We start from the raw sequence: 18,491 nt of genomic DNA on the forward strand, positions 1-18,491 counted from the left end.
AATGTCGGATGCAAACTGAAACACCGGTCTGCATTCTCCAATCGGGCGCCCGGATATGCAGAGGACGGAGGAAGAATCGTCTGTGAACTTCGGATAGGACCGAGGAGACGAGTGGTGAATTTCAGGGTGGAGTACAAGCATGTCAGAGTAGCAAACCCTTTCCGTCACGGTGGACACTTCGAGTGTCGTGGTGAGATCCGGCACCCAAGAAGGGATAGAAACGTTCTCCAGCCGATCCTTTCGGAGACAGAAATAATCTAAGAGGGATAGACTGTCCAGGCGCATGTCCTTGGGCCATGGCCACATCTCGTCGCGGCTCGCTAAATAATCTCTATCGCTCCCCTCATCCAGCATGTACTTTGCTGTTTCGAACATGATCTGGGATAGAGGCTTATTATAATCCGGTGGATATGCCTTCTGCAATGCGGGGTGAAGACCATATAAGGCATATATTTTGTCCCTTTCATCGTGGCATGCGCGGCCGCTCGTTTGGCGCAGGAGGTCTAGCACAGAGAACTTTTGCTTGTCCTTAACCCACTTATAGTTTTCTGCAGTCGTATTTCGTTCAAGTGCATGACACACCCTTAGAATATAACCGACCATCTTCAAATGGTCCAATGCTTGCGGCACTCCCTCCTCAAATTCTTCCCGAGCCAAGTCCATCAAACGGTGACCCATCGACATAAATGTGGCATCATGTAACCGGTCGCCAGGGACTGAGAATTCTACATCGCCACAGATGCAGATTGGTGGTTTGCCTTGCGACAGTCGGTATTCTTGAAATGTCCACATTCGCGTCCAGTACTCCGCCATGAAAAACCCCTTACAAAACTCGATGATCCTCGGGGAGGTCGCAAGGCGCCTTTCATGTCCCACCGATATTTGGCTCAAGACACCTTTTATCCACTGGTCTGCGTGTTTCCCTTTCTGTACCTTCACGTCAGACATCCCCAGCCACTCAATGGCGTCAACCGCATTGTCAGTGAGATTATCCACGCTGATGATGGCGATGACAGACGTAGCATTGGCATATATTGCACTCATCAAAGGAACCTGAGTGTTTTTTTCTGCCACGCTTTTTTGATCAATGCAGACATAGTCAACCCATAAAACTCGTCTCTGCGTGCGGTGGCGGAGTCTATGCAGAATGCGGCGGACATTCTTTGGGACCTGGGTTGTACGCCCGTCTAGTAGAATATCCTTCTTCTCTCGGATATCACCCCATACATACGAGATCGCCTCATATGTAGGGAAAGCGTCCAATGATGCAACTTGCAGGGAGCATTTCATAGGATCATCGGACGTGAGAGCGGGTAAGATGGTCAAAAGCCGAATTTCCCTCTGAGCTGAATCAAGAGGATAGTCGTGTAGATGGTCTGACATCTGAACGGCTATGAGATCTCAGATCACGATGGGCGTGGGAGGATGGTTTGAAAACATACGTTCTGGAGCTCGTACGCCTTGAAAAGGAGCCTTGCCACGTCAGCCTTACGGGAGGCAATGCAGCCAATAAAAGTGATCTTTTATATACAACTCTCACTGTCGGCCATGATAAAATATTCTAGTATCTGGACAGATTGTCAAAGGTAAAATAGTTTATACATAGTTCATAGAAATTATGTATAAAAAAGAAAAACAAAGAATTAGGTGAGTTCTGTATGGGTCAAGAGGAGAATGGTATAACCCTTATATCTATAGCGTCCTGTTACCTGTTCTACGGTGCAATTGGCAAAGTATTTATATAGTGGGACAATTAATAGCTAGGCTCTAATAGGGTTAAACTTATTAAGTATTATGGGAATTTCGATTGGTGACTGATTGATTGATTGATTGATTGATTGAAAAGGCCTGCGTAGTCTCTATGAACGTCGCTTGCGGTGCACGGTAATTTAAATCGGAGTGACGGGTCGCCTTATATGAACCCCCTTTAGGGACCTTGAGGGGGTTCTGAAGCGGCCAGATTGCACTGCCTAAATACTCTCAGTTGGTCAGGCCGCAAAGTCCCTACAACCGTATGAAGAACACCCTGGTTGTTGAATAGTATCATATCCCCTTCGGCCCAGTCATGGGCATAGACATGCTGTGGACTTATAGCCGGGCGTTGTAACCGATAAACAATGTCACGAACTTGAGCCAGGTCATCGATCACGCTGCCGTCGGCTCGATGTATCTTCCGCACGCAAGATGGATGTATCTGGAGCGATAGCTTGCCCGTCACCGGGTTTTGCCAGGGCATGGGCAAGATCTGGATTTTGGAGAGGTCAATGGGGGGGAGTTCAGTGTCGGGAAGTTCACGGCCTTCTGTGTATAGGCCGAGGCCCGTGGGGAGGGCTCGCGCTTTGCTGATCCATTTGTATCTGATGATAGCCAGGTTAGCAGAAAGGTTGGTGGGTGATAGGTAGAAACTTCTGGGGGAGGGCAAGAAGGAGCATACGGATGCGGTGCATATTCGACCCGGCTTGTTTTGACAAACTCCTGGTCTTCCGCGGAGAGCAGTTCGAACATCTTCTGACCACTAATGAACGCCGTCGGCGCCAGAGACGCTTCGAGGGTTTCCCCCGAGCCATCATCGTACTGGATGGTCTGCGGTGGGCCCTGGGGCAACTGCACTGCCATCAGGGTTGTAACCTTGGGAGGATAAGAATCATAGAGGGCGGCGTCGATATGCCATCGATAGAATCGCGTCCAGCTCAGGTCTTTCTCCTCTGGAAGATGATCCCGATGGAATTGACGGTGGTTAGGATGTCTCAGGGTGACGTTCTCAAGCCCTCGGTAGGACTCAAGAAAGCCATTCCCTTTTAACATGACTTGTGGCTGGCATGGCAGGCCTCGAAAATATTTCGTTGTTGACTTATGGCCATAATTATCTGTGTCCGGGTCGAAGCGCTTCGTAAGTTCGTACTGCGCCCTTGGCGAGAGATTCTGTTGGTTTTTAAAGACCACAATGTGCTGATGATAGAGAACATCTCGAATAGTGGTAAACTCATCATCTATAAAGGGTGAGTAGGCCTCCCCTACTCAAGCAACACCCTAGTGCGTACCTGTCAAGTGCTCTAAGTCTACATTGTCAATCTCCACGCCGAAGTCAACTTCTGATCCGGGCGGCACCTTCAGCGGCTGGATGGCCCAGGGGTGTCTCGTCATGGCAAACGAAAAGGGGTGACTGTAGGGGGATTGCATCGATGGGAATAGGATATCGCGTCAGGGTATTGCCGGTTGACATAAATATTTTGACAGCATTCCACAGATTACTAGGCATGCAGCTGAGCTCAGCCCAGATAATTATGATTCGCTGTGATTTGAGCTCTTGAAGTCTAATGCTACGGAGTAAACAACTAGGGTTCCTAGTCCCACAGCTGGCATGCAATATGTGGGACTTGTCGGTGGCGCCCCGTATTTGAGCTGAATCAGGCAGAGGATCTCCTGCATGGTCAGCCAGCCAGCCACACGCGGTATGTACATTAGAGGTATAACTATCCAGATGAATACTGGTTACTCTTGTAAAGGCGAAGGTGGGTCGTCACACCGCTCCTAGTTTGACCCTCGATATCGAAATGCCCGTGTCATCCCACTACACTATCTCTAGAATATTAGGATATACTATATAACCCCTTTACTTTATGACAGTTGTTAGGCGGTTGGCTTTAGTTTGGCTGTTGGAGGTCCAGCGAAAGAGAAGGTAAAATTAGTCGCTACATACATTCTCTAACGAAAACATCTGTCAGTCACCGTAAACTTACGCATCACCGATAAGGACGTCTCCAGACTCGAATATTTCCACTTCACGGAGAGCAGCGGCCACCGCATTGACAATACTCTCGCTATCTTCAAGCCCAACACTAATTCGAATAATGTGCTGCGGCACGCCGTACTTGGGGACTTTTTCACGGTTCCAGTAGTTGGCAAGCTGGACGTATGGAATAGCCAGCGTGAAGTTAGTTCCGAAGCTGGAGCCTTTGCATATATCCAGAACGTTGTAGAAATGCTCTGCACTGCGCGGATGATGGAAAATAATACTCAGCACATTGCCATATCCACCATCTTTGCGCATCAAGGATCTGTATACAGGCTCTGTTGGTGCAATTGAAGGATGATTCACCTGGGCAACTGAAGGATGGGACTGTAGCAGCTTGACAAGCGGAAGAGTGTTTTGGCTACATTGCCTGACTCGCCAGGACATATTCTTGCTGTTTTTGGCAATCACTTCGACATCAAGAGGGAAGTATATGTTCTCGTATTGGGCCGATATGATGTTGTGAAGAGTCTGGCGATGACGCGAGGAGGGGTTGATCACCAAGCTAGAAAGTGTGGTTAGACTCTGCCATTTATGATTGATTGGGATGTGTTATTAGACTAACCTTCCTCCAGTAACATTCGAAAAACCACTGAATGTCTTGGTCAGGCTGGACATCATTACGTCCACATACGGGAGGGCATCAACATTGACGTAGCCCGCCACAGTATCGTCGCACGCTACGAGAAAATCATGTTTATCGGCCAGGGCACGGATGCGGTGTAGATTGGGCGACGACAGTTTAATGTTGCTCGGTAATTCGCAAAAAAGAGCCCGAATCTGTTGGCCAGATTCTAGCATACTTTCTAGCTGATCCAGCTCCTCTTCGCTGCCATCCTTGAAAGAGAGCAATTTCCCCCACGGACCCCGTTTGAGGACGTCAACCGTCTCCGGATAAAGCCACCTAGAGAGCAAACATTAGAACTATGGACAGTGGGATTCTGGGGTAGGGAATGTAGGGTATCATACCCATAAGCAGCTACAGTGGAGTCTGCCGCAAACGAGGCGACACCCTCGGAGAGCGCGTAGATCGCGTTCATTCCATTGGGGTATAGAAAAACGTCGTCGGGATCCACAGCTGGCTGCCCTGGCTGTTCTGAGGTGGCCAGCTGCGCAAGAAACGTCTTTATCTCGCCCATACTGCTATCTGCAGACTGTGTCAGCATCACAGACTGCTGACTTTGGCGACAGCTTCTCTTTTGGAGCGCTGGGGTCCGGAAAGTCGGTTCCGAGGAGTCAGAATCAAGATAGTCAAGCTCTTCCAGACAGTAAGTGGCATGTCGCGTGGACAATCCAGCGCCTGTATCGCGCCAAAACGCCATGGCCTGTTTCTTTAAGTCGCCGGGGAATAGCACAGCAGTGAAATTGGCCCAATGAGTAGCCGAACTTCCCCAATTCGATTCCAGAGGCATAACGAATTGGACGGTCTGTAAGACCCTGAACTGGCTATCCGAAGCAACCGCCTGAAGGTCTGCTGCACAAAGCCGAGCAGCATTCGCGGAGCGGAAGACCATGCAAGAGATGGACTTGTCAGTGATCTGGAGTCGGTGCAAAACGGCATCTGCAAGATCTCTAACTGGTTTATTCAAGTAGAATCTGGGATTTATCAGTTCTTTTGTCTCCTTTCGATTATCAAAGCCATCATACCGGGGATAACTCCACTCCAGATTTTCTAACACCCACTCCTCTTTCCGCGATAGCCCAATAACTGAGGCCCAAGTTGGTAGAGACACACTGACAGCCTAAAGAACTCGTTCCCTTTAGTATCCAGTACTCGAAGCAAGAGACATCATGGCGCATAGGCAGATAATGGGGTCTGTTGCCTACGTGTAATTCATCTAGAGGGTAGACATTGGCCTTCCCCAGAGGGAATGCGCGAGGTGCTAGAGGCATCCACGGCTCCGAAAGTGAACCCAAGTCCCCCATGATTGTGTAGATCAGTTAATCTTCTGCTTGTGATACTGGCTTTGGAGACACACGATGGACATATAGGATGACCTGTTCAGCAGAGTGAGGTCTGTCTATATGTATGTCAACGATTGAAGGTTGCGCACCCATGTCCATCACTGCTCGGTATGTTGAAAATGGTTTTCATTACGTGATTGAATTATTGGGACAGAGCACGCTCACGTTGAAGTGGTTGTTTTAGCGCGACAGATCATCTGCAGGGAATGAAGCTATTGAGTGGTGTCGATCCCTCCCCGACAGATTTGGAAGGAAAGGGCTCATAATCTTGCATAGCTGAGCTTCGTGTGATACTACTAGTAGTCCTAGTGCGTCCCATCCTGGCGGACTGGCCAATGCGATGGCCACATGAAACATTTTCCTCCTGGCCCTTGAGCCGGGACGTATTTCCGTCTCCACTCGGTGGATCATCACGAACTTGTGGAACCCTTTTTTTTTTTTTTTTTTTTTTAAAGTTGCCAAGTGAACTGCGGAGTGGACTATTGCTTGGTGATGAGCAAATGAGTCCGAAGTCCCAACATTTCAGAAGATCACCGAGGCAATTGCCGGTATCATTCAAGGGTTGCACAGGAATGCTTTCTCACAATTCCTTAATTGCTACCTACATTCGTCTCCAAGAATAGCTTCTCATATGCACAATGGCCCCATTCCCACTGATACCCATGTATGTAGCATGGCGTGATACCTGCACATAATTAACTCGCCCGCCAGCTGTGTTAGACCAAATCATTCTCCCCTTCTAACCTCCTTTGCTTTTCGAAGGATCAGATTGGGCTTTTGAAACTTGACACGGAGCTCTATATTGAGACTACAACACTCTGGTGTTCAAGTAAACATCTCCCCTTCCTGTCTCCATCATGAAGCCCGTCCCCTATGAAATACCAGCCATGACCATCACCGGAGAGTATCGAGTTAGAGCCAAGGCAGAGACTACAAAACGCCTCCTTGCGCAATTGGTGAATGAAGGATTAGTGAACCTCACGTTGTTTCCTGGCACGAAATCCCCCGAGGAGCTAGACGGCCAGATCACACCAGAACGTGACGAATCCCGTTGTATAAAAACAGATGTCCTACAGGGAAATGGGTCTATCTGGCGACCAAAGGATTTCAAAGTTCCTGTCACGCTCTGTGCTGAAGATGTAGAAACCCAAGAAGACAACCCAGGTACGATATTCGAGTTTATATCAATTGGATTCGCGTGCAATGTGGAAACAAGGGAAGCGATTGCGCGCGAATTGCGCAACTCTGCAGATATGCTAGGTATGGATAGATGACACTGCGCAGGACGAAATATAAGAGTTATACTAACCAGCTCGCAAAACATCCAGCGAAGTGGATGGAAATCGCTGCCAAAAAGCCCTTATTAGACTTGAACTCCTCATTCATTGACTGGGAGCAATCTCTTATTACCGGCCATCCTTCTCATCCGGCAAGCCTTTCCGGGTCCCTTTCCTCTGGGTTCTATGGCTGACGACTTCTGTTCCATATGTTTAGTTCCACCGGACTTGCTATGCCGATAAACTATTGAAGTCCGTCGGTCCTGATGACCTTCCAGATATGTTGAATCCGGGGCTGTCCTTCGTGATACTTCCTCGCTCTTCAGCCCGCGTTTTTGGCCCCTTCGAAGACCTTGTGCGGCCTCTTGGGGAACTCCTAAAAGTCGACCTCTCAACGACAGAGGATAAAATCATCGTACCGTGTCTATCGCAGCATCTACCGTCGTTGCAGAATTTCTTCCCTGAGGCGGAGATTGTGGCGTCAGTTCCTCACTGTGCACAGGCTCAAGCGTCTATCCGATCGGTGTCTGTCCCCGGCTACGGATTCGACATCAAATTTTCTCTGGCATGTCTAATCACGTCAGCGCTCCGGGTTCTTCCATGCTGGTCTGCCGCTGCAGCCCCAAGCATCACGTCTGTTCTCAAGAGGCTGTTCCCGCCAGACCTCTGGGTATTCGGTGAAGTGGCCGCCATCACGGGTAGCCAGGAAAATGCGAGCGAGGCGCGCCATTTAACCTGCATCTTACGGGAGAACATGGAAGCCAAGGCTAACAACAGGGATGAGACTCTGATTCTTGCTTCCGCGTTGATGGAAAAGCCATTCGGCAGGGGTATAACGTATGCCGAGATACTTTTTGATTTAACGACGGTGGAGCAGAAATTGAAATGGTTTCAGAGGTTTGTTATTCTCTACCCGAAGCCTGCTGTACAGAGATCTAATGTTTGAGCACAGCTATGTCCATCAATTATTACGACTTGCGTTGGATCCCTTGCTACGACACGGAATAGGATGTGAGTTTCATGGGCAGAACACTGTCGTTCGCGTCCATCGTAAGACAAAGGCAATCATGGGGTTCGCAATTCGAGATGCTGCAGGAATAAAACTGCACAGATCCTCCCTTGAGAGGCTGGCTTTCGATACCACTAACTTCAGCGGACTGTGTAGTGATGACCTGCACGTTGTTTGGGATAGAGTCCACCATGCACTCCTCCAGAACAATATTGGATTCCTGCTAGATGCTCTGGACTTGGAAAGATCACACAATGGTTGGGCTATTGTCCGGTCTGAGCTTTCTAGTATTCTCGTGTCGGGAGGTAATCCGATCGGAAAGGAAGTATATCGCTACTTTTGTCGCGAATTGATGCCATTTAAGAGCTTCATTAGGATGAGGATAAATGCTTGTTTTAACTCTGTAAGTTGCCATTGTTCCCCCATGTGGCGTCTGGCTTACAGTGTAATCAGTCCATGAAGTTAGTGGAGAGAGAGGTTCCAAATGTTCTGTACCAAAACCCTCCATGGTTACTTCAGTTATCCTTATCTGGCACCAAAAGTCTTGAATTTCCCGTTCTTCCGAATGAGATCGGGTCAGAGATGCGCGTCATTGAGAGAGAAGCGGTAGAACAAAGCCTTGTAACCTGTGTGAGCCCCTATGGGGAACTTCCACCGGTTTCACGACGATTGAATCCATTCCCGGCTCTACTCCCACGGCGGTTCCCAGATGATATACAGGTGTTCCAGGAAGCCCTGACCATTGCACTTAACAACATTGTTGAGAGGTGGTGGAAAGACGAGGAGGCTAACTTTCCCAGTCGAATGCCCCTTGAGCCTCAAGCAGAAGATCTTCTTCAGGTATGATACCATAATATCCCCGGCATTAACTATGGAGACTGATCTAAGTTCGGCTGAAGTGGATAGATCATGCTACTGATGAAGGGATCATGCGACCTTATGCTGGCCATCAGGGAAACTTGAGACCTGATATCTTGATACCCGCACAAGCGGAGGGCAACGGCCCCGAATTCCGTGTATGTGAAATTAATGGCCGGTTTCCCATCAGTTTCATCAGCCATGTTGCATGTGTCTACGAGGCTCTGGCTGGCTGCCTCAAAGACAATCCGGTATTTGAGCCTGCTACGAGGTACGAGAAAGTACAAGAGAGCTTATTAGCGCTCTTCGATCCCAATCTGCCCATACACTTTGTATCAGAGGGCAAGGAATTTCCGCGGACGAGCCCCTTATTCGGCCTGATTGAAAAGCGAACGGGGATGAGACCAAGACAGGTCAAATCGAAGGACTTGCGTCTTATACCCAGCAAAGCCAGTCGCACTGGCTTTATTTTATGCTGTGTCTGGGGCGCCGACCCAGACGTCAGCCAAACGTCAGACATGCGTCAAGTAATAAAAGTGAATGGGGAAGCTCTAGAAGAAGTGCACCAAATCGGACTCCAACTCTTCGACTATGAGTTATTTTCTCTCCCGTTGGAAATGGTTCGCCATATCGGACTATGTTGTGTCAACGATCCTCGCAGTGTGTTCATCGCTCACGACAAACGAATCTTAGGCATAATTCTTCAGGAGCTCGATGCACTGCTGAACAAACACAAGGTGCTTTCCCCAGCGCAAGCTCAAATCATCAGGGAAAGGATCATACCGACGATTCTTCCGGGGTCATCAGAATTCAAAACCCTTCTCGAAGACTCCCAGAAGGATCTCCAGACAAAGAACGGATACATCCTCAAACCTGTTCGTGATGCCCGTGGGAACGGCATTCTTCTCGGAAAGAACATATCTGTTCATGAATGGGAAACGATACTTGCATCCCTTGATAGTCAGGCCGCTAAGGTCAGCGTTCCACAGTATGTGATTCAGCATCTGCTGCCACTACGATCCTTTGACTGGTTCTGGGACGAGCAGCGCGGGGTTCGAGAAAGTCGCATGGTTGGAACCTACTTTTCCGTGAATGGGCGTTTCGTCGGACTTGGTATGTGGCGTACAGCATCGGCATCAGAGGATGTAATTGCAGCTTCGACAAAAGATGCGACAGCGCTTTTGTCAGTCATTCCTGTCGATCAGTGATATATTGAACGTCCATATTTGGAAAGGAGATAGGTTTATATTCTTTGGAGTCACTATCGTCCGCATGCATTTGCAAACCCAATTTGTATTCAAATAATAGATTGGATAGCCTAGTCTAGTTCTAAGAACCTTTACTGCTTCAATATACTATTCCGTGTGTGGGTGAATATTCATACGGCTTCAATCAAGCCTTATGTCACATGTGTGAGCCCTAAACTGCAAGGTACGGACGTGTCGATTTGTAGATGCCAACAGAGGTCTTTACTCAAACTGGCTCGGTCGCTTGTCGTGTGTCTATTCTATTAAAATACATACATGCCTCTTTACAATGCTTAACAGGCCTCACATTTATGTCTAAAAGAGTATGATCCAAAATTTCGACAACACACGTCTTGGTTTTGACAAGCAACCCCTCTAAATTCAAAGGGAAACATGGTTGCAAATACTGCTTTATGACTCCTATCTAGATTAGGATTCGAAATAAGCCCTAAGCTTGTAAAAGGGTCGGAAACGGTGTCTTTGAAATAAGGCGACGATAAACGAGATCCAACTCCACAGCCCCCGAGAACTTAATCAGAGCTTAAGACAAACCAATCCTTAAAACTACTCAAGCGCTTCTATGATTGGTGCAAGATCATCCTGAAACCGTGATGTGGATATTGTTAGCAAGTCTTCAACATCCCACCTAGAAATGAAATTAGCCGGCATAACTACAACTTCCCCGCAGGGAATTTATCCGTGACTTTTGCCCAATGGTGGAGAAACAAAATGGAGGAACATGCAGTCCGCAACGTGAAACGAGACCGGCGAAGCATTTAAAAAGTGTCTGATGCCCATCTTTCTGTATCACGATTGGCGTCCATATTTCGAATTGTGTAGTCAAGCGCCAGAGAGAAATATGCGGTCCCTGGTGTTTCTCGGGATGAGCTCCCTTGCCACGGCGACTTCCTTGTGGTCATCGAAGGCTGCTTCTTGGGATACGACTAATGAGGCATTTACTCTAGGGAATGGAAAGCTTGGGGGTATGTTTATGTCTTTAATTTCTAAATATTCCCAACTAACCCTGACAGTGATGCCGTTCGGAGCGCCGGGTGCGGAAAAGCTCAATCTCAACCACGACGAGCTTTGGGAAGGTGGCCCCTTTGAAATCGATGTGAGTCCTGCTGAGTTATGGTAGATTGTATATGTTTGTAACTAAAATATGCAAGGGATATCGGGGTGGTAACCCTAATTCTAGTATGACGGAGATTCTATCCGAGATCAGGGACGAGATCTGGAAAAAGGGAACCGGCAGTTAGTTTGAGTCAAAGTCACCATCGATGTTTATCTGACATTTTTAGACGATTCACGACTGCACGGAGACACAAATGGCTATGGATCGTTCCATTCATTAGCCAACCTTACTATTGCGATAGATGGAGTTGACAAAGTGAGCGACTATACTCGGTCGCTGGATCTCGGCACCGGTATCCATACGACAGCCTACTCGACTAGCAAGGGAAAGTATACTGCAGACATCTACTGTAGCTACCCGGCTCAGGTCTGTATCTACAAGTTGAACTCGACAGCACCGTTGTCTAACGTTACAATCTACTTCGATCAACTTGTCGAGCAATCTTCACTCTGGAATGCCACCTGCGACTCGGACTTCGCTCGTCTCCGAGGCCTCACACAGGAAGGGCCGCCCCGTGGGATGACATACGATACGATTGCGCGAACCTCTATTTCTGGTAGCTGTGACAGTTCAACCGGAAAACTGTCTATCAACGCCAGAAACAGCTCGTCTCTGACGATCGTAATCGGCGCGGGTACTGACTTCGACGCTACGAAGGGAACTGCGGCGACCGATTACACCTTCAAGGGGGAGGACCCAGCAGAATATGTCGAGACAATTACATCCACAGCGCTGTCACAGCCAGAATCAAAACTCCGGACAGCTCACATCGAGGACTACAGCCGCTTGATGGGCGCTTTTACTTTGGACCTGCCGGATACCCAGGACTCCACAGACACAGAGCTCTCCACACTTATAACCAACTATAACGCCAACAAGACGGACGGAGACCCTTATTTGGAGAAGCTACTTTTCGACTATGGTCGCCACTTATTCATCTCATCATCGCGCGAGAACAGTCTTCCGCCCAATCTTCAAGGCGTCTGGAGTCCCACGAAAAATGCAGCATGGAGCGGCGATTACCATGCCAACATCAATCTGCAAATGAACCTTTGGGGAGCGGAGGCAACAGGACTAGGCGATCTGACAGTCGCTGTCTTCAATTACATGGAACAGAACTGGATGCCGCGTGGTGTCGAAACCGCCGAGCTGCTTTACGGTGGTTCTGGCTGGGTAACTCACGACGAGATGAATATTTTCGGACACACTGGGTAGGCCAAACATCACTTGCAATTTCGCTTCGAAGTACTGATAAACTAGGATGAAAACCTATCAAACCTCAGCGAATTATCCGGCCGCGCCGGCATGGATGATGCAACATGTCTGGGACCGCTACGATTATTCGCGCAACAAAACATGGTTCAATGAACAGGGGTGGCCGTTACTGAAGGGCGTCGCCGAGTTCTGGGCCTCTCAATTACAAGTTGATCAGTTCAGCAATGACAGTTCTCTCGTTGTTAACCCGTGTACCTCCCCCGAACAAGGGCCGACCACGTTCGGCTGCACGCACTGGCAACAGCTCATTCACCAAGTCTACGAGAACGCAATCCAAGGCTCAGACATAGTTGGTGAAACCGACTCCACCCTCATAAGCGACATCAAAAACCAACTCCCCCGCCTCGACAAAGGCCTCCACATCGGCACCTGGGGCCAAATAAAGGAATGGAAACTGCCCGACAGCTACGACTACGAGAAGGAGGGCAACGAGCATCGCCATCTTTCTCATCTTGTCGGCTGGTATCCAGGCTGGACTCTATCCTCGTACTTCAACGGCTATCACAATGCTACGATCCAATCCGCCGTTAACACCTCCCTTATCAGCCGTGGCGTGGGTTTATACACCAACGCCGGATGGGAGAAAGTATGGCGATCCGCTTGCTGGGCTCGTCTCAATAACACGGAAAAAGCTCACTACGAACTCCGTTTGACCATTGACCAGAATATTGGCCAGAGTGGGCTGTCCCTTTACAGTGGTGGTGATACGCCGTCTGGCGCCTTCCAGATCGATGCTAATTTCGGGTATCTTGGAGCTGTGCTGAGTATGTTGGTTGTTGATATGCCGCTTGATAGTACCTATTCTGAAGACGATATTCGGACGGTTGTTCTGGGCCCTGCTATTCCTGCTGCTTGGGCTGGCGGTAGTGTTCGGGGACTTCGTTTGCGAGGAGGTGGAAGTGTCGACTTTTCTTGGGATAGTAAGGGGTTGGTGGATAAGGCGAGTGCGCAGGGAGTCTCGGATAATGTTCGTATTGTTAATGTTGAGGGGACTGTGCTTGTTTGATCGTGAGATACTCACCCCTGAGATCAGGGTAGATTTTTAAATGAAGGAACACAATGCACATATGAAGAAGAATCTAGATATGGGACTATGGCTCTATGAAGAACTCGGTATTATACGTAGAGACATCGTCTTATGGACTTTCGTCATTGTCTCTTATTTGGTTGAAGACACATAACAAATGACAGAAGGGGGTGTACATCTTCTCACGTCTTAGTAAATAACCTATCGACACAATATCTAAGATAACAATAAGGCTAAGAAGAAAGGAGCACACCGAGTAAAGGCACTAAGTGATTATATACATTCAATCTAGAGCCATACCTACAAAGCCCACACACCCCTATTCCTCAACCCTAGGAATCTCAACTCGCAAAGCCCTCGGAGAAACACTCAGAGCTCTCCCACTCCCATCAACCCCAAACACAAACTCATCGACACCCACATTTCCATAAATAATACTATCAACGGAAAGCCAAGTCGTGCAAGCCCGTGTAACAGGCCCAATCCCCGAGTCCCCCTCAGAAACATCCTGAAAGACAGCCCGAAAGCCAACTCGCCCTGGTGCCTTAAGTCCCGAGGGATACAAGCGAACACTGAGATCTGAGACATTCTGCAACCCTAGATTCGTAACCAGGAGCTGCATTATATCCATAGACTCGTTGATCCATTCGGTAACTTTCAAACCAGGTTGATCGTCGGTGGTGATTTTGATCGTAGCATTCGTGGAAGAGTACTCCCCCGCGAACTGTGTCTTGGCCTCTTCTCTGGCTGCGCTTTCGATTGCTGGGATGAGAGTATTGATGGTTAGGTCTGTAATGAGGGTGACGGCCTTGGTTGTTGAATCTCCTGCGGCAAGGATTGCGAAGCCGATGTCGTGTTCCGGGGATAGGGCAAACATGGAGGAATACATTCCCAGGTCACCTTGTTTGGCATATAAGTCGATCGTGCGGGGGCTGGTCAACGTGACGATTTCCCATGGGGCTCCGACGGAGAATTCCAGACTGGAGGTGTGGGCGTGGGGTTTTATCCATCGTCTTGTCAACGAGGGACGAAGGAGAGTGCTGTTTAGGATTGCTCGGCCGACAGTTGACATGTCTCTCGTTGAGGAGTAGAGGCCACCCGCACTGTGAGTGGTTAGACTCTCGACTATTTAGTATATAAATGGCTAGGCACTTACGCAGTCTCACCGCCGGCGTCTACGCCATAGAAGCTGCTCGCGGCGGGTCCTGGGATGATGGCTGTATCGTCTGCTGGCTTGTCGTAGCTCGACCGCGACAGGCCGAGGGGCTTTATTAAGTCCCTTTCGAGTAGAGACTTGTAGGTTTGGTTTGTCATGGCTTCGAGGGCATATCCGAGGATCTGGAAGCTGGGGTTGGAGTAGATAGGAGTCGTGCTAGTATGGAGTATTGGGTGACCTTTTAGGATGCCGTCGAAAAATTCTGGATGTGTCATTAGTAGTGGGTTCCTTGTGGTAATAATACTTGAACTCACCGGACCGAGTGCATGCGACCTTAGTACCACACTGTGGGATATCGGACTTGGGAAGCGTAGGGAATCCTTCGGGCGCTGAGGCGGAGAGGGCTGCAATGTCGACCGAGGCATCTATGAAACGCAGATGAGTTAGTTTAGTTGTCGTGGAAACAAAGAAAAACCCCGAGACACCGTACATTCTCTGATAACCCCAGCCATATGACTTGCCAGCTCCCCTATTGTGACTTCATCCCAGCGAAGATGATCAATCTCATCGTCTCGCATGGTAGCGTTGTGGCTCAGCTCTATTGCGGCGTCACGCAGCTCCGGGACGTATTTCGCAACAGGCTCGCTAAAAGAGGCATCACCCTTCTCAATCAGAAGCATCAAGACCGTCCATAGCTTGGATACACTGCCAATTCGGAATACGGTGTCCGCGTCAACTTCTCTCACGCCCACCGTGCTATTTTGAATCGAGGGAGCGGTATGGTAGTATTCAAGCAATGGCTGATCGTTCTTCGGGTTGAAAACCTGGAGACTGAACGAGATTGAGTCCGGGTCGAGCCCTAATACTTCAGTTATATTTGATGCATGGGTTGCCTTGTCGAGAGTGCTGAGCAGCTGGTTCTTGGCCTGTGTGAAAGTTGCGCTGCTGGTAATATCCTTCGGGGCTGGGAAGGCAGGTCCTTGGATGGGACATAAGTTTCCTAAGGCGAGAGGGGATAAAGTAGAAAGGAGAATAAACTGTGAGGCGCGCATTATGAGTGAAAACAAGGATTGTTATGTTATGCAATTGAGAAAGTCATGGCTTGCTTTCCCACCGCATTTGTGCTGTATTTATACTATTCATGCTACGAAAGTGGACAGCTTCAGATCTCCGTATACATCTACAAATGAGTAAACCTCTTACGGGACAGCCAATGACAGACAAATATGAATGCTAGGATATAATAGCGAGCGGCCCTGTCTTTTTTTTTTTTTTTTTTTTTTAAAAATTCTGCTGGCAGATGTAGAAAGTTGGCCCCCAGAATCCACCTTTAAAGCCAGATGTGAAAGGCTTCTAGTGAGCTGGTTGGTGATTGGCTCTCCCGTAAGTGATATGAACTACTAGCGTCCGCTTCTGGCTAATCACGTTCTTCAGCCCCCAACTGAAGGCCTGAAGATCGGTCAACACAGCCCAGGCCTAAATTAGGGTTAAAGATAGAACTGGGCTAGTGCTTGAGTTATGAGTCTCCCTCATTGATCGGACAACGCTAAGCTTTCAAGCCCCTAAGGCTGTCTCGTATGTGCCACGACGGTAATGTAGAGGCAAACTGTCGAGGAGTGCTGTGCACAAAAGGCCCGGACATCAGAGACCCACTAGGAAAAGTCCCAGTAAAGATGACGAGACCAGGGTACCATAGTCAAAGTTAGTTGTAGGCAGAAATCTCAAGAATAGAATGTGTAAAAAAAGTTACTGGTATCCACAAGTTCTACCAATGCACGAACTCAATGCGCTGCTGAAAATCAGAGTCCATCCCATCCGACTTGAACAACAACAGGACCTGACAGGGGTTTCTCTCCATTACTTCCGGCTGAAGACTGTCGTAAACACGAGCATGGAGGTCCACATCCCGTTCACTCTCTATGACTCCCGAACATGCACTCTCCTCGACCTCCATCACTAGATTCGCTACGGCTGCATATCGCTTCGCGTTCCACATACCCTCTATCTTTCCATAGCGGAATAGAAGATTGATGGCTCTTCGTCGAATGACAGGGTTGCGGCATTTGATTGCTGCATAGTAGAGGGGTCCAATAACCTCGCCTTCAAGACAGAACATCGATTGGTTATTAGTCCGTTTGTCAATCTCTACGGTGAGCTGGATTACTCTTCCTGCATAGTCAACGACGGCAGCGAAATCTGAAATGTAACGATCGAAGACGTTTTCATCGCGTGCCAGAACTGCCTTTACCCAGATCAACGAGGTGTGATGGTAAATCTTAAGAATGAGCGATGCACGTAGGTCGTTTTGCTGGATCCATGGGCCCATCCTCTGGATCAGCTTGTTCAGGCCCACTAGCCAGGTATCAAATTCGTCACAGATCTTATGCTGCTCTAGCTCTAATGTGTGTTGCAGCTCTGGGTCCCGGGGTTTCCTGTCCAGGTCGACAGATCGGATGAAAGCGAGCCCTTTGTTCATCAAGTTGTCGAGGTAGCTCCTGGCGTGGGAGAGATTGGTTAATGCCAAATCGCTAGTTGTAACATCCTGGGACGTGGTTTCCAAGGGATACAAGGAGCGACCCATGAACGAAGCCTCCAAATTGAATTTGGAGTATAACCGGCGTAATTCCTTATACAATTCTGTGGTGCGACCTGTTGCGCCTCCTTTCTGTTCATGTTGGTAGAGCATCTTCAGCCCCGCATCTATGTGATCTAGTGCTTCTGTTTTGTTTCCCCGAAGGATTTCCAAGCAAACAAAAAGGCAACAGGTAGTTAAGGTTAGCTCCCAGTTCTGGCTGCCAACAGTAGACATGCGATCCATCAAATGCCGAATTGCCTTATTGTATTGCTGCAAAACAAACTCGTTTGTGGAAGAGGAATGGGCCATTGTGCGATCGGCCGCAATATGATGCCGCGCATGGATCGCACCGATAGCTACCATGGCGTGGCGAATGGTCGGTTCTCCCTCGCTAATCTGCGGAATCAAATATGACCAGAGCACGGAGTCAAAAAATCCAGAAAAGGCCACAGCCGTCTTCGCATGGAAGAAATCCGCCCACCGACGCTCCTCTCGAGTTTCGGGGCGGAGAACAATGTGATGATCTCCACTAAGGGGAGGCCTGCGCGACACATTATGTATGGTTTCGATTCTCCGGCGTAATTGAGCTTGAGATGCGTTGTCGTAGCCCTCGCATTTGTGTTCGGATTGTTGACATTGGAGACATATGGGCTTGGTTTCGTCACATTTGACGTGTCGTAGCCTGCGGCGATTGTTAACAATGGTTACAATGTTCTTCTTGAAGAAAATACTCACTTGCATGTAATGCAGCCAGCCCGAGACCTTTTACCGCTAGATTTTCTCTTTCTTGCCATTGTGTCGGGATGCTTGGAAGTGGCTTATTGTTGAGGCTTTAAAGGGTTTCATCGTCAGGCAGCCTTGCAGCACAGCCACAATGTCGCCTGTTTTCCCTCAGCGCTTATGTTTCCCAGTCTCGTAGTTCCGTTCCTCGATCAGCCACCCCCACGATCTCTTTCTGTTTCTCGATTCAAACCTTTTGACCATTTTACCTTTCATCCTTGAGCATCTGCTAAACAAACCCGGCCTGCTTGTGGTAACGACACCATGATCAAGGACCTCAGCAAGGAGTGTGTGAGGTACTTAGACAGGGAACGAGAGCTACGGGTCCTACGAACCCTAGTTCACCGACCGAGTCGATCTCTGCGAGTATGAAAGAGGCCTAACAGGACCAGCT

At 48.7% G+C, this 18,491-nt stretch overlaps 6 protein-coding genes across 6 annotated transcripts; 2 read left to right on the forward strand and 4 right to left on the reverse strand.

The window, feature by feature from the left end:
* Positions 1-1,927: 1,927 nt before the first annotated feature.
* On the reverse strand, positions 1,928-3,144 carry BDV38DRAFT_293906 (TauD/TfdA dioxygenase family protein; the record flags this gene model as incomplete). Its single annotated transcript, XM_032062372.1, has 3 exons — positions 1,928-2,357; positions 2,435-2,990; positions 3,042-3,144. 3 exons carry the CDS (start codon positions 3,142-3,144, stop codon positions 1,928-1,930), a joined length of 1,089 nt encoding a protein of 362 aa, XP_031912560.1.
* A 592-nt stretch (positions 3,145-3,736) lies between these two features.
* Positions 3,737-5,719, reverse strand: BDV38DRAFT_272085 (pyridoxal phosphate-dependent transferase; the record flags this gene model as incomplete). Its single annotated transcript, XM_032057428.1, has 5 exons — positions 3,737-4,298; positions 4,359-4,697; positions 4,763-5,389; positions 5,441-5,535; positions 5,621-5,719. The coding sequence occupies 5 exons, from the start codon at positions 5,717-5,719 to the stop codon at positions 3,737-3,739; spliced, it is 1,722 nt and encodes a 573-aa protein (XP_031912561.1).
* A 904-nt stretch (positions 5,720-6,623) lies between these two features.
* BDV38DRAFT_293907 (IucA/IucC family protein) lies at positions 6,624-10,229 on the forward strand (the record flags this gene model as incomplete). Its single annotated transcript, XM_032062373.1, has 5 exons — positions 6,624-7,018; positions 7,314-7,932; positions 8,680-8,884; positions 8,998-9,890; positions 10,211-10,229. The coding sequence occupies exons 1-5, from the start codon at positions 6,646-6,648 to the stop codon at positions 10,227-10,229; spliced, it is 2,109 nt and encodes a 702-aa protein (XP_031912562.1). The 5' UTR covers positions 6,624-6,645.
* Positions 10,230-11,008: 779 nt separating this feature from the next.
* BDV38DRAFT_283986 (glycoside hydrolase family 95 protein) lies at positions 11,009-13,565 on the forward strand (the record flags this gene model as incomplete). Its single annotated transcript, XM_032060159.1, has 5 exons — positions 11,009-11,132; positions 11,181-11,263; positions 11,319-11,403; positions 11,451-12,495; positions 12,545-13,565. 5 exons carry the CDS (start codon positions 11,009-11,011, stop codon positions 13,563-13,565), a joined length of 2,358 nt encoding a protein of 785 aa, XP_031912563.1.
* Positions 13,566-13,905: 340 nt separating this feature from the next.
* Positions 13,906-15,827, reverse strand: BDV38DRAFT_293910 (serine hydrolase domain-containing protein; the record flags this gene model as incomplete). Its single annotated transcript, XM_032062374.1, has 4 exons — positions 15,233-15,827; positions 15,057-15,167; positions 14,743-15,004; positions 13,906-14,689 (listed from the first exon to the last, which is right to left on the reverse strand). Exons 1-4 carry the CDS (start codon positions 15,792-15,794, stop codon positions 13,906-13,908), a joined length of 1,719 nt encoding a protein of 572 aa, XP_031912564.1. The 5' UTR covers positions 15,795-15,827.
* Positions 15,828-16,326: 499 nt separating this feature from the next.
* Positions 16,327-18,111, reverse strand: BDV38DRAFT_293912 (Zn(II)2Cys6 transcription factor; the record flags this gene model as incomplete). Its single annotated transcript, XM_032062375.1, has 2 exons — positions 16,327-17,999; positions 18,053-18,111. 2 exons carry the CDS (start codon positions 18,109-18,111, stop codon positions 16,508-16,510), a joined length of 1,551 nt encoding a protein of 516 aa, XP_031912565.1. The 3' UTR covers positions 16,327-16,507.
* Positions 18,112-18,491: the final 380 nt, after the last annotated feature.

Source organism: Aspergillus pseudotamarii (genome assembly GCF_009193445.1).
Source record: "Aspergillus pseudotamarii strain CBS 117625 unplaced genomic scaffold BDV38scaffold_34, whole genome shotgun sequence".
Classification (NCBI taxonomy): Eukaryota; Fungi; Ascomycota; class Eurotiomycetes; order Eurotiales; family Aspergillaceae; genus Aspergillus; species Aspergillus pseudotamarii.